General features: G+C 51.0%; 1 protein-coding gene across 4 annotated transcripts in view; it reads left to right on the top strand.

Moving 5' to 3' along the window:
• Nlgn4x (neuroligin 4 X-linked) overlaps window positions 1-14,633 on the top strand; it is a 189,421-nt gene that overhangs the window by 120,488 nt on the left and 54,300 nt on the right. For all 4 annotated transcript variants that reach the window (XM_058579030.1, XM_046443326.2, XM_058579032.1 and 1 more), the window contains one exon: window positions 594-746. In XM_058579030.1, the coding sequence (XP_058435013.1) occupies window positions 594-746 (153 nt within the window). The remainder of the gene's footprint in view (window positions 1-593; window positions 747-14,633) is intronic.

Below are 14,633 nucleotides of genomic sequence, written 5' to 3' on the forward strand. Positions count from 1 at the left end.
GACGGAGAGCGGATCCTTTTTCTTCTTTTAAAATATTTTTATATTTGACACTCAGCCACAAATGAGGGCGTCCGTCCTGTTCCAAATAATCCGCGTCCTGAGGTCCATTTTACTTTCAAAAAAAAAAAAAAACAGAAATAAAGTCCACCCGGGGCTCGAGGTCAGATCTCCGTTAGTTCCGACCCATTTTGCATCTTTCTTGAGCAAAGCAAAAACCCCCTGGTTTCCCCCTGTTTCTGGGCACCGACGAGAAGAGACCAAGAGATGCTTTTCTGCTCCCCAGATATTTTTGCTTTTCTTCTTCTCCTTTTTGATTTTTTTTTTCTATTTTCTGCTGCAGGACGGTGGGCCCTGGAGGCTGGGGGTCTCCCCTGAGCCTCACCCCCCCCTCCCCAGGGTCCCTCCAAAAGTGACCTCGGTGCAGAGAACACGTCCCAGCCGTGGCCAGCCTCCAAAGCCTGCCCCCCCTTGTCCACCTGCCTACATGGGGTTCCTGGCAGGGGATGCCACCTCGGTCCCTCGTCCCCCTCTGGAAGCAGCGGGCACCCTGAGTGTGATTCTTTACGGTGTCCCCCGCTTGCTCTCCCCCCCAGATATCCACGACCAGAGCAGCAAGAAGCCGGTCATGGTCTACATCCACGGCGGCTCCTACATGGAGGGCACGGGCAACATGATCGACGGCAGCATCCTGGCCAGCTACGGGAATGTCATCGTCATCACCATCAACTACCGCCTGGGCATCCTGGGTAAGTGACCGAGGCCTGCCCCCGGCAGGGCCTGCCCGGCTGTTGCAACCATGGCTTTCTGTCCAGGTGGGGCCCTCGTGCATTCGAATCCTGCGGCTCCGGGTCCCCGACAGTCCCACCACCTGTCTAACCTGAGTCTTTAAAGCCATCGAGACCGAGTGACACTTTGCGATGAAGGATGCCTCTTTCCTTTTGCTCGTGGGACAATGGTCGGTTCATGCAGAACCCTGCGGGGTCCTGGGGTCGCTGGTGACCGCGGTGCATAGCGCCTCTCCCTGGTTGTGTGGTGGTCGACAGGGTCAAGGTCGTCTTCATGTGCAAGAAGGTAGCGCCTCGGGTTTCCCAGCTCCATGGGGACCCAGGACCTTGCTCCTTGCAGCCTTAGGCAACGGGATTCAGGTCTCGTGTGGACCAGGTGCCATCGTAGGGTGGAGAGGTCAAGGGCATTGAGGACGGTGCCGGGCGTTCAAGGTCAACTTTGCATTGAACACGTGGCCAAGTCGCGGGGGGGGGGGGGGGGGGGAGAGTCCAAGACGTCCCTCCTCCAGGGTCGTCCATGTTTTTGCCCAATCTACAAAAAAGTGTTTGCAAGGCAAAAAAAAAAAAAAATAATAATAATAATAAAAATAAAATAATAATAATAATAATAATAATAATAATAATAATAATTAAAATTAATCGAGTTTTTAATAAGGATGCCCTGGAGTTGCAAGGAATTCTGGGAATTTGCAGCAGCAGGAAGACCCTCCTGCAAAGATCCTTCCCATCAACTCAGCAAAATGTCAGACCTGTCACTCACAGTGACAGGCAGGAGCGCACTGAAGGGGTGGAGAGGGGAAGGGGACACTCTCAAGGGACAGAGGGGTCCTCTCAGAGAGGACAGGGACAGCGTGCCCCTCCTGCCCTCCGGTTTTCTGGGGGTCCCAGGGAAGTCCCCAGAGAGCCCCGCCCAGGTCCCCCTCCTGACTTTGACGGACAGCTGTCTGCAAACTGGACATCGCTGCAAAAATACTTGCTTTTCCTTGTGACGAAGGACGTGATGTCATGTCGAGTGGCTGGGAAGGGGACCCTCTCTGGGACCCCGGGAGGTGGTGGGTGGCAGGAGTCCGTCCCTGTCTGGGAAGCACCAGCTGCCCCCTCCCTGGTGCCCGTGGGTTTGGTGGACGGCTCCTGCAGGGACCAGGTCCTCCCAGGGTGGACACGCACCCCCAGGGGCTCGGCTGCCTTCCGAGCGCCACGGTCCCCCCGGTCTGTCCCCCTGGTCCGTGCAAATCTCTGCGGTCCCCTGCGGCCGGCTTCTCTGGATGCCTTTGGGGACAGGTTCTGGTCAGTGGCTTTCGGCCACCGGCTTCTGAGAGAGGCGCCTGGGATTCTTGGCGGTTGACAAAGGTCCTTCTTAGCCACGAGGTGGACGCGGAAAGTTGGGGCAGGGTCCCCACGGGGTCTTTTCATGTGATAAGGCCACTGTCCCCAAGGAGGAGCCTGTGAGCCGGAGGCAGCCCTGGGTCCCGGGCAGGGTCTCCTTTGGCTAAAATGCACAAAATGTTGTTTGGCCTCCGGGATGGGAGGCAGGTGCCTGAGGGAGGCCGGACCTCCAAGGAGCCTGGTTTCCCTCCCCCCCTCTCTCTCTCTGGGGGTCCCCTTCAGCCCTGGGGTTTCTCCTCTTTCTGAAGGAGGCTCCGTCTGGCCAGGACAGCTCGGGGACACCCTGCATTTTGTTGATTTATCTTAAAGAAAAGAGAAAAAGAAAGAAATGCAAATACCCAGAAAGTCGGAGGCTGACCTTTAGCCATGGCGTCTTTAAAATAAAAGTCCTGGGGAGGCTTTTATTTTGTAACAGAGATCGCCCCCCCTCCCCCCCGCGCCCTACAGGGACCCAACCGAGGGGACTGGGTGTCTCCATGGTGACCATCCCTAAGACAACAACTTAGATTTCCAGGAAAGATATTTTTAGTCCCCAGGGATCGGATCCAGGTGGGCTGACCCACGGAGCCACATTCCTCAGCCTTTTTTAAATGTTTTTGATATTTTTATTTTGAGACTTGGTCTGCTTCTGTCCTCCCTGAGTTGCGGAGGCTGGCCTCAGACTTGCGATCCTCCTGCCCTGGCCTCTGGATCCCAGGTGTGCATCACTGTGCACAAATCATCAGCTGAAGATGCTAGGGGTTAGCTCAGTGGTAGGACTTTTGTGCATTCTGTTCGCGTCTCTGGGTTTGATCCTGCAAATACCAAACCCAGGAAAGAAAGAGAGAAACAGGATCCCAAGCAATTGTCCTGCATCGTCCTAGTGAGCAAATGACTGTCCTACCTCCCCCAGGTCCTGGGAGGGCTGGACCCCCGGTGTTTTTTGAGGAAGGGCTTCTTCTCTGCTGTATACTATTTTGCACGGCAGGTTTGCAACACCAGCCACTCAGGACCCACAGGTTCCCATAGGGAGGTGTCGGGCGTCCCCACCTGTTGAGGACGCACCTTAGTATCCTCCTGAGCTGCGCGCCCTGCAGCCTCCCGCACCAATCGTAGCTCCCTCTCACCCCTGCACCTCCCAGCACCATGCGGACCCCTTCCTCCTGAGGAAATCCATCCAGCTAGACACTTGCAGAACTTCCCGATATTCTGTTATGTTCTGCAGATGCAGGAGGGACGGACTTTGGGGGTATGGTATGATTTGGGGTCTCACAGATGTCGTATCATGCTGTTGGTTTAAGTCAAACCTCCCTTTCCCCTTTAGGACCAAATCATCCCACACCTGCAGGGTGGGTGGATGGTGCTGGGTCGCTGTTGAAGGTACTGTGCTTAGTCGCTCTGAGCTCGCTGACCGGCAGGGGCTGCATCTTACCCACAAGGAAACCAAGTCTGAGTCCCCTGAGGCTGGTTTATTCTGGTCAAATGATTCTCCTGAATCGGGATCGGGACTCTGACATACTGAGCCCCAAATCACCTCCAGTCTCTATCTTGATTTATGTGACCTCAGAGGGACCCTGACGGTCTCCTGAGCCCCAGCTTCGCCGTCTGCAGTTGGACACACACCGAAATAAGAGGCTCTGGCCGTTCGCCCAGGTCCGTCCTGGTGCTGAGCAGCTCAGGGCGAATTTCTCTGTTCCGCAGAGAAAGATCCTTCATTTCTCATTCTCCTCCGTGAGCACATGACTGACAGTCCCCAATGGGACAAGGCAGGTGGCTCTCGGTGCCGCGGCGTCGGTCTCAGTGATGACATTCGCCCGTCACAACCCCGGGAAGTCTCAGAGCTGACACGGATCTCCATGGGATGAGGACCAGGGTGACCTCCAGGATCTGTTGACTTTGTTGGATGCTCACCGTTGACCAGGTCAGGAAAGTGAGAAATGCCACCCCAGGTTGGCACGGCTTTTTTGTCCACAGGTGACCACCGGTTGCATGAGCCCCTTGGGCTGTGCTGGGCACATACTTTTGGACACAAGTCAGAAAGGTCACATGCATCTGGCCGAGGTGACGGACAGAGAGAGGGGACTTGCAGGACGCCTGCAGGGACCTCAAGAAATGTGCCCTGACAAATAAAAAAATGCACGAATTTATCATGCACAGGATGCTTTGAAAAGTGCACACGCGGCCGAGTGGCCCAATGACACACATTCACATACGCGTTACCCCGTGTGTCATGTATTTGGGGGGTACAAGGTACAGACTCTGCTGTGTGATCATTTGGCGTTGTCGATGACAGCGTTTTACCTTTTTGCTGGCTGTGTAGTATTCTATTGGTGAGTGGGTACCATGTCGATTCCCCATCTTTTCAATGGTTGTGTTATAAAGTTGCATAACGGGGGGTGGGATTTGTCCTTACCTACTTGTACAAGCACACAATGGGGACAACGCAACTTAGCAAAGTACCACCTCAGCACTTCCCCCTCCATCCCGCCTCTACCAGTCCCTCTCCTCTAGTAATCTACCTTTGATTTTTTTTTTTTTTTCCGGGGGATGAGGTACATACTGGGGACTGAACTCAGGAGCACTCGACCCCTGAGCCTCATCCACAGCCCTATTTTGCATTTTATTTAGAGACAGCGTCTCACTGAGCTGCTTAGGGCCTCCCTTTTGCCGAGGCTGGCTTTGAACTCGTGATCCCCCTGCCTCAGCCTCCCTAGCTCATGGGATGACGGGCGTGCGCCACTGCACCCGGCTCTCCGTTTGATTTTTATGACCTGCAGCTGCACCTTTCTATTCCTTTTTCCCGCCTACCTTCTGCATAGGGGCCACAGTGACCCCTGAGTATGATTTTGACTTATTTTGCTTAACATAGTCTCAAGTTCCACAATCTTCCTGCAAATGACACGATTCCATTCTTCTACATGGCTGAATAGTGCTCCACTGTGTCTACACACCACAATTTTTTATGCATTCATTCATTCCTGGACACCTAGGCTGGTTCCACCGTTTGGCTATTGTGGATTGTGCTGCTATAAACACCCACGCCACTTATTATTATTATCATTATTATTATTTAATTTGTTTTGTAATTTTTTGTTTTTGTTTTTTTTCTTTCTTTTTTCAGATTTTTTTGGGGAAATGTTTTGTTCCATTATAAACCTTGACAATTGTGCTACAATGTGCATGGACATTCAGATGTCTCTTCAAAGACTATTTAAAAAAAAAATCATGTGGACAGAGCGTCCGTCTCTGTGCATGACGCTAGGCAGAACTTCCTGAATCTACTTATAAATGATTCAGAATTTCTTAAAGGGACCTGGAATATTTTTGTGCAGCGTAACCGTCGAGGAGGATCCCAATGTCCCCTAACCCATTTCCCTGAATCCTTGCTCCATTGGATACCTAACCAGTCGGGTCATTTCCTTGTGCATTTATCATCCCTCAGGACACGCCCCACCCAAATGGTCCTTCCTGGAAAATTCTCCTTTCAAAGCCCCGAGGCCACTTAAGCCGCCTCCATTCCCTCCGGGGCCTCTTTGGGCTTATTTTCCTCTAAGGTGCCGCGGGCTGATGGCACTCAGTGGACGGAGACCGTGGCCGCTGGCTCCCTGGACCTTCAGCAATGGACCTATAGGACTGGAGATGTCCACAGCATGGCCATAGCCCAGGCCCCGGGACGGGAGGCCCAGACAGGAGGCCGGCACGTCTGGGACCAACCTGGGCCTATGTCTGGGAAAAGACACCACGGGACTGAGGGGGCGGCTGGGGGCAGAGCGCCTGGAGGTCTCCCAGGATGAATGAAACCATAAATGACATCGATGGACACACTGCCTCTGGGCATCTGAGGGTGGACATAGCTGACCATACTGTGAGCAGCAGGAAGGACACACCGAGCGCCACTGAGCCAACGGCCTCGGCCCCAGGACCAAGTATCAGGCCAGTGTTGGGCGCCCAGGGCCACCTGTCCCCGGTGTCACAGACGGGTGCTGTGGGTGACCACTGAGGCCCCCGCGGGGAGGGACCACGAGGAAGGGTCTGGGGAGTCAGAGCGCTGAGGCTGCAGGACCTGGCGGACAGTGCACTAAGTGGAAGGGCGTGTATGACGGGGTCACAATCCTGTCCTGTTGTGGGACGATGAGTGGCCCCAGGAAGGCAGGTCAGCAGGCTGTTAGATATTGATGAGTAAACGCCATCCATGTCAATTAGCATGTCATGAATATGTATGAAGGAGGCCAAGGTGCAGAGACAGAGAGAGAGAGAGGGAGAGAGAGGGAGAGAGAGAGAGTAGGTCTTCCCTTCGGTGTAAATGGGTGTCTGGGGTTAGGGTTACGGTTAGGGTACACAGCCTCCACTTACACTATCAATTTTTTTATTTCCCCCTCCTCTTCCTCCTCCTCCTCCTCCTCCTGCTCTCCTCCTCCTCCTCCTCCTCCTCCTCTTCCTCCTCCTCCTCCATCTCCTCCTCCTCCTCCTCCTGCTCTCCTCCTCATCCTTCTCCTCCTCCTCCATCTCCTCCTCCTCCTCCTCCAACTCCTCCTCCTTCTCCTCCTCCTACTTCTTCTCCTCCTCCTCCTTCTCCTCCTCCTTCTCCATCTCCTCCTCCTCCTCCTCCTCCTCCTCCTCCTTCTCCTCCTCCTACTTCTTCTCCTCCTCCTCCATCTACTCCTCCTCCTCCCCATCTCCTCCATCTCCTCCTCCTCCTTCATCTCCTCCTCCTCCTCCTCCTCCTCCATCTCCTCCTCTCCTCCTCCATCTCCTCCTCCTCCTCCATCTCCTTCTCCTCCTCCTCCATCTTCTCCATCTCCTCCTTCTCCTCCTCTTCCTCCTCCTTCTCCTCCTCCTCCTCCTCCTCCTCCTCCTCCTCCTTCTCCTCCTCCTCCTCCATCTCCTCCTCCTCCTCCATCTCCTCCTCCTCCTCCTCCATCTCCTCCTCCTCCTCCTCCTCCTCCTCCTTCTCCATCTCCTCCTCCTCCTCCTCCATCTCCTCCTCCTCCTCCTCCTCTTCCTCCTCCTCCTCCTCCTCTTCCTCCTTCTCCTCCTCCTCCTCCTCCTTCTCCTCCTCCTCCTCCATCTCCTCCTCTATCTCCTCCTCCTCCTCCTCGTCCTGCTCACCCACTGCCCCTGCCTGGGTCCCTCCCTGACTTTCCATCATGTTTCATCAAAGCCGTTCTCTTTGGGGCCCTGACTCCCTCCTCAGCCCCCCTCTGTCTCTCCGTGTATCTGCCGTGCCCTTTAGTGCACCCTGTGTCTCTTGACCTTCTTGTGACACTCAGCATGGACACAGCCCTGGGACTTTCCACCTGCTCCTTCCTGCCTTTTAGTGTCTGGGTGTTTTATGTACGATTTCTTCTACCTATTGTATAAGGATATCAGCATTTAATTCAGTGGGTTCTTAACACCATGTATATAGTTAACATTTTTATCACTCTGGAGGGAAATTGTGTATCTGTTTTCCTCAGCCCTAAGACTTAGGCAACCACTATCTGCTCTCTCTCTCTCTCTCTCTCTCTCTCTCTCTCTCTCTCTCTCTCATTGCCTTTTCCAAACATTTGATTAAATGAAGCACACCGTTTCTTTCTTTCTACGTGTTCTCAGGGTTCATCTCTGTTGTAGCACAGATACATCGTATAGATGCAAAACAGGCAGCATGCTGTACATTGTCCTTTTTGATGACCGTATAATATTCCATTGTGTGAATGAGCCACCCTTTGTTTTTCTGATCATCTTCTGCTGCACATTGGGTCCTTTTCTCCTTTTCTGTATCGTGATGTGATTATGATGTAAACATTCATGCACACACTTTTCTGTAGGATGATGTTTAATTTCTCTTGCCTATGTGCTTGGAATCAAGTTGGTGGGTCACTTGTGGACCTCTCAAATTCTTTTACAATCCATCTGCAATATTTTGCACGAGGGTCCTTTTACCTCCTAACCACGTTTTCTTCTCTCTCTCTTTGAGCACAACCATTGTACTGAGTGTAAATAGGCATAATATTCTCATTATCATGTGCAATTTCCCCAGTGGAAAATGATGTTGAGTAACTATTCCTGGGAACATTAGCCACGTAAACACTTATCCGGACAAAAACACCTATTCAGAGTCTCTATTTTAATTTTCTGGTTAACCTTTTTATAGCTCAGATTTAAGACATTTAAAAATAGAATGTTCCAGATAGACCCACCTTGCTTCTCAGACACAGGTTTCACCAACATTTCATCCACTCTGTTTGTGATCCATTTAGTAAAATGTGCTTCTCTGATCAAGCATGTTTCCAAAATATCAATTCTTAGTTTTACTGAACAACAACTTAGGATAGTGGCTCTCCTCTGTCTAAACAAATGGGTACATTAGAGAGAGAGACACAGAGAGAGAGAGAGAGAGAGAGAGAGAGAGAGAGAGAGAGACATTGATTCTATAGCTGGGCCACACGTTGGATGGTAGATGAAATAATCCACCTGTAATTTGAACAAGGCAGGGGGTGCGGCACCTGCCTGCAATCCCAGGAACTTGGGAGGCTGAAACAGGAGGATCTCAGTTCAAGGCCAGCCTCAGCAACTTAGCAAGACCCTAAGCAACTCAGCCAGACCCTGTCTCTGATAAAACAAACAAAAAAAAAAGGCTGGGGATGGGACTCCGTGGTCAAGTGCCCCTGGGTTCAATCCCTGGTACAAAGAGCGAGGGGTTTGGGGGAAGAAAAAGAGGCCAGAGACCTTGTTGTGGAGAACGTTGAGATCAGATCCAAAGGGATTTACTGAGGGATGGATGTGGGTGTGAGAGAACGAGGTGACCTGAGGACGTCAGGACTGGCCATCGAATGAACAGGTTGGAGATGGAAAGGAATAGACGATGGAAGAAGCAGGTTTAGGAAAGGCTCCTGTGAGACACGTTAAGGTGCAATGGTGTCGTCCGTGTTGAACGCCCACGTGCAAGAGAGCACACACACAGGAGTCGGGGTCACTGGAGAGAATCGCCTCCTTCGTAGGACATTTCTGTAAACATTGTGTATGTGAAGTCTAAACAATGGAGTGAGATCCCTTCCTTCTCCCCACCCACCCACCCATCCACCCATCTTTCTATCCATCCATCCATCCATCCATGTGAGCTTTATCTATCTACCTATCTACGCATCCATCCATCCACCAATTCATCTATCCACCTACCAATCCACCCATCCATCCACCCACCCACCCACCCATCCATCCACCCATCCATCCACCCATCCATCCATCCATCCATCAATCCATCCATGTATGAGCTCTATCTGTCTATCTACCTATCTATGCATCCATCCATCCATTTATCTAAACATCCATCCATCCACCAATCCATCCATCCATCCATCCATCCATCCATCCATCCATCCATCCCCATAGACATCCATCCTTCTTTCCATCCATCCATTGATCTCTCCATCCATCCACCCATCTATTCATCCACCAATTCTTCTATCTACCAATCCATCCATCCATCCATTCATTCTTCCACATACCCCATCCTCTATCCATCTATCCATTCATCTGTCCATACATCTACCCATTCATCCATCTATCCCTGAACAATATCTATCTATTGATCAATTGATCAATCAATCTATCAATTCATCCATCCATCCGTCCACTCATCTATCCATCCACCAATTCATCTATCTACCCATGCATTCATCCCCATACATGTCCATCCATCTGTCTTTCCATCCACGGATTCATCTCTGCATCCATCCATCCACCCATTTATTCATCCAACAAATCTTCTATCCATTTACCAATCCATCCATTCATCCATTCTTCCACATACCCCATCAATCCATCATCACTCCATTCATCCAAACATCCATGAACATAGTCTGTCTGTCTATCTATCTATCTATCTATCTATCTATCTATCTATCCATCCATCCACCCATCCACCCATCCATCATCCACCCACCCACCCACCCATCCACCCATCCATCATCCACCCATCCACCCACCCATCCATCCACCCACCCACCCATCCACCCATTCATCCACCCATCCACCCATCCATCCACCCACCCATCCATCCATCCATCCATCCATCCCCCCATCCATCCCTCCATCCCCCTCCATCCATCCATCCACCCATCCACCCATCAACCCACCCATCCACCCATCCATCCACCCATCCACCCATCCATCCACCCACCCATCCATCCATCCATCCATCCATCCACCCATACACCCATCCACCCACCCATCCATCCACCCATCCATCCACTTACCCATCCATCCATCCATCCATCCATCCATCCACCCATCCATCCACGCACCCATCCACCCATCCATCCATCCATCCACCCATCCACCCATCCATCCATCCATCCACCCACCCATCCATCCATCCATCCATCCATCCCTTTATCCCACCTCCATCCACCCATCCGTCTTTCCATCCATTCATGCTTCTCTCTCTCCATCTATGAACTCTATCAATCAATTAATTTGAGGGACTGTAGATTGATCCCTGGGTTTTCTACCCACAAGCCACTCCCCAGGTCTTTCTGTGTTATTCCAAGATGGCGTGTCCCCAAGTTGCTGAGACCAGTTTTAATTGTGATCCCTGACTCAGCCTCCCCGGTCCCTGGGGTCATGGTGAGTGACATCGCACCCTGTAGGAATGCGGTTCCTAAGTCAACGGCCGTGATCCTGTAGAGTCCCCGACCTGCACCCCGCAACCCTTCCTTCTTCAGACTTTGGGAACTTGAGAAATAACCAGGAAAGTGCAGCTTAGGACCGTCCGTGGACGACTCCGAGATTAAATGGCTGTGGACACGCGTCGACAGAGCCCCTCTCTCTCCGTCTGCACAAGTTAACGTCCTCGTGCCCAGATTCTGGGCACACGAGGCACAGCTGCAGAAGGGTCTTTGAGGTAATGATCCAGTTAAGGGTCTTGGGTTGGGCGCTTGTCCTGAGGGATCCACGTGGACCTGCGCGATCACACACGTCCCCAGGGGGTCGGGAATTGAGGGGGAACGTGGGACCTTTACCTTGGAAAGGAAGCCCAGGTCGCAAGAGCAGGTCTTGAGTCATGATTGACAGCGTGACCCCGTCTGCTGGACAGTCCTCCAAGAACCACTTGGATATTTGGGCGCAGCATGGCGGGAGCTGAGATCAGCAAAGTGACCAATTGGAGAAGCTTCTAGGGTATCAGCTCCCTGGGTCCAGACGCTGCCCACTCTTCATGGCTGACATTCAGTGCATGTCACCACGTTCCAAGGTCCTGGGGTCCCAGGTCCCATGTGCCCTTGTCTCATGAGTGTCTAACAGACAATAAAGATTTTTCTGGATGATGACCGACCGCCATGTTTTGGGCTCCAGATTGCAGAAACCCAGCTCAATAGCAGGGAATCAAATACATTGATCTTCTTCTCTTTTTGCAATGTCCACTTGAGCCACCTCCTGATCCTCGAAATCTGTAAATTCCTCGTTTTGCGCAGACCTTGTTCATTTCTGCGCCTTAGATCTTTCCTTTTTCTCAGATACTGGAGGATCCACGTTCATGGAAACACCAATTCACACCCATGTCCCCATCCGGGGGATGACATTCCCCGTCGTCCGATATCGGTGGTGGCTAAAAGCAAAACCGTGGGTCTCTGCGGTGTCCCTCGGGGGGCTCTTCTCGTGGGTCGTTTAAATACTTGGTGACAAATTACGAGGCTCGGTGATTTTTGGAAGAGCTCAGCGCTGGGTCTGCAAGTGATTGACAGGTGTCGCGAGCGATCCGGAGATCTCAACCAGCATCTGGGGGCTCCAATCTTTGGCTCCACCTTCTGCATCCACCTACTTCTGTCACGTCTGGGTGGTTTCTTCCTCTCGAAGGGCACCGTGGATCAGCTTCAGAGCTCACCCGAGGTCCAGGACGATTTCTCCCCGAGAGCTCAAACTCGTGACATTTGCAAGGATCCTGTTTCCAAAGATCTTCACTTCCCCAGGATGGAGGTGAACCTGGGTTTATGGAGGACGCTATGCAAACCATTGTACCCCACCTTGTCCCCTGGACCTGGGTGGCAGTGTGCATTTGGGGGTCCCAGGTGGGCACTCCCTGAATGTGGACCCCAGCTGTCTCCGGGATGCCGTCCGTCTGTCTGCTTAGCACGCCACGCTCCCTTAGGGACAGAACCACCCTCCACGACTCTCCTCTCTCTCCTTACATCCTCTTTGCTCTGAGGCGATGCAGCAAGACAGGATTCACAAGTTCGTTTCCTGAACCTTAAAACTTCTGCTTTTTTGCTATTCAAGTGACAAATTGTCAATCAATTTTAAAAAAGAAAGAAAGAAAAAGAAGAAGGCTTTTCTCCACTTGGTCACAAATCTCGTGGCTTCGCTTCAGCAACATGAACGGCTGCATTGCACACAGGCTTCATGAATCGCAGTGGGGACAAAGCTCTCTACCCGTGGATGGCTGGGTATGGTGGCTCACACCTGTAACCCCAGGACTCGGGAGGCTGAGGCAGGAGGATCACAAGTTGGAGGCCGGCCTCAGCAATGTAGTGAGGACGTGAGCACCTTACCGAGACCCTGTCTCAAAATAAAAGGTAAAACTGGATGAGGTTGTGGCTCCGTGGTTACGCACCCTGGGGTTCCATCTCTTGCACCCCAAATAAAAATAAAACCAGCCCCAAAGACCTTTGTCTGTTGATGGGCAGGACTGACGTCATTTTTCCTCTGCTTGGCTTCATCTTTTGGGTTGAACGGCGGGTAATTAGATGAGCGACAATATGAATCCATTATAAAGAGATTCTATGATCTTTTTTTTTTTGTCTAATGTGCTAGAAGAATTAAATTGAATCCTACTTTAGAAGTAGACATCATTTTCTTGCATTTGGGATATTGTCTGTTGGAAAGAATTCACTTAAATGAAAATAGACTCATCTTTTTGGCCCAAATCCTGGCTCTCATTTACCACAATTTGGCAAAATCATTGGTGGTTTCAATACAAAGGGTTTGTGCGTGATTCTGCCAGCAGTTTCCGAGAGCCGAAATGCATTCAGTAGCCACCTTTTTTTTTTCCTGTTATAGTCTTATCTGGGGAAGCTACTCTATTACGAGAGATTTCAGACCAGGGGAAATAGTCCTTGCAGGAGGATCCGGATTTACCGATTGTTAAGCACTGTCAGCTCCGAGAGGAGCAGATCACATACGCTGCAGAAAGAGCCGGGCAAATGGAACCTGGGATCCCCATCGAGCACGTCTCCAGTTTGCAATTGGAGAGTCTCCGACTCTGTCAACCTGGAGAAATGTCATCCCTGGTCTCCAAGGAGCAACGTTCGCTTTTTACAGTCCCATCCTGATGCGTCTCATGGGAAGTGCACATTTGGAAAGCGTCCGGTATTTTCTTTGGGGGAAGAGAGAGAGATGATAGCAACTCTGAGTGAGTCATCACTAAATGGATGTCGGACGAAGTCGTCCGTGATGTTCCCGCCAGCCGCCAGTCATAGCCAGGATGACGGGATGCATGGAGAAGCACAAATCCACCAAGCCAAACAATGGAACCAGCCCGGGTTATCTGCGCATGAAGGAATGGAGGAAGCGTCGTGTTTGGGTATAGACAAGGGAGTATTACGCAGCCACGAACAAGGAGGAGGTGATGGCATTTGCAGGAAAATGAGTGCTACTTGAGGACATTCTGTTAAGGGAAATGAGCCATATTCAGAAGACCAAGGATTGCAGGTTGTCTCTCCCATGTGGAGGCTAGAGAGGAAAAAGGAAAAGAGAGGTGAGAGGTGGGGATCTCATGAAAATCAATGGTTGAATTAGGATGGAGACGGGTTGACGCTGGGTGTTGGGAGCCTGGACCAGGACACTCCAATTCTCAACTCTTCACCTTCTCACTAACTCATGAGAAATATCGTCCAAGCATCCTTGCCATCCAACCCATTAGGATGGTCCTTGGATTAAGAAAACCTAAAATAAGAAGTTTTGCTGAAGACTTTGTGGAGACTTTGGAACTATTGCTCACTGCTGCTAGGAAGAGGGTATGCTCCAGTCATTTTAGAAAACCGTGAGGCCGTTTAGAAAAGACATTAAATGTACAACGAGCAGGTGAACCGGGTCTTTCACTTCTGACTTAGCAAGGTGCTAAGCAACTTGGTGAGACCCTGTCTCTAAATAAAATAGAAAATAGGGCTGGGGACGGGGCTCAGGGGTCCATCAGCACTGCAAGTGTGAAATTCTGTGCTGTTCTACATTGTGGGGTCAGATCTCACGCTATGTCAATCATTCTCTGTGCAGAGTATCCACAAGGTGTATACTACCCTCCTGGTAATCACTTAGTAGCTATCTCTGTTATTCAATCTCCTGTCACAATATCTAGTTATAGTGTCTCAGGAATATATATTTTACGTAATTTGGTGTCCCTAGATCTCAAAAGTGGTAATGCTGGCACTTTAGATATGTCCCCCCAAACTAAAAATAACAACAACAAAAAAAAAACTATTGTTATTCTAAGTTGAACACATAAATGTCCTC

The sequence above is a fragment of the Marmota monax genome, unplaced genomic scaffold (assembly GCF_021218885.2).
Source record: "Marmota monax isolate L192 unplaced genomic scaffold, Marmota_monax_Labrador192_F-V1.1 WCK01_AAM20220418_F8-fsc00168, whole genome shotgun sequence".
NCBI lineage: Eukaryota > Metazoa > Chordata > Mammalia > Rodentia > Sciuridae > Marmota > Marmota monax.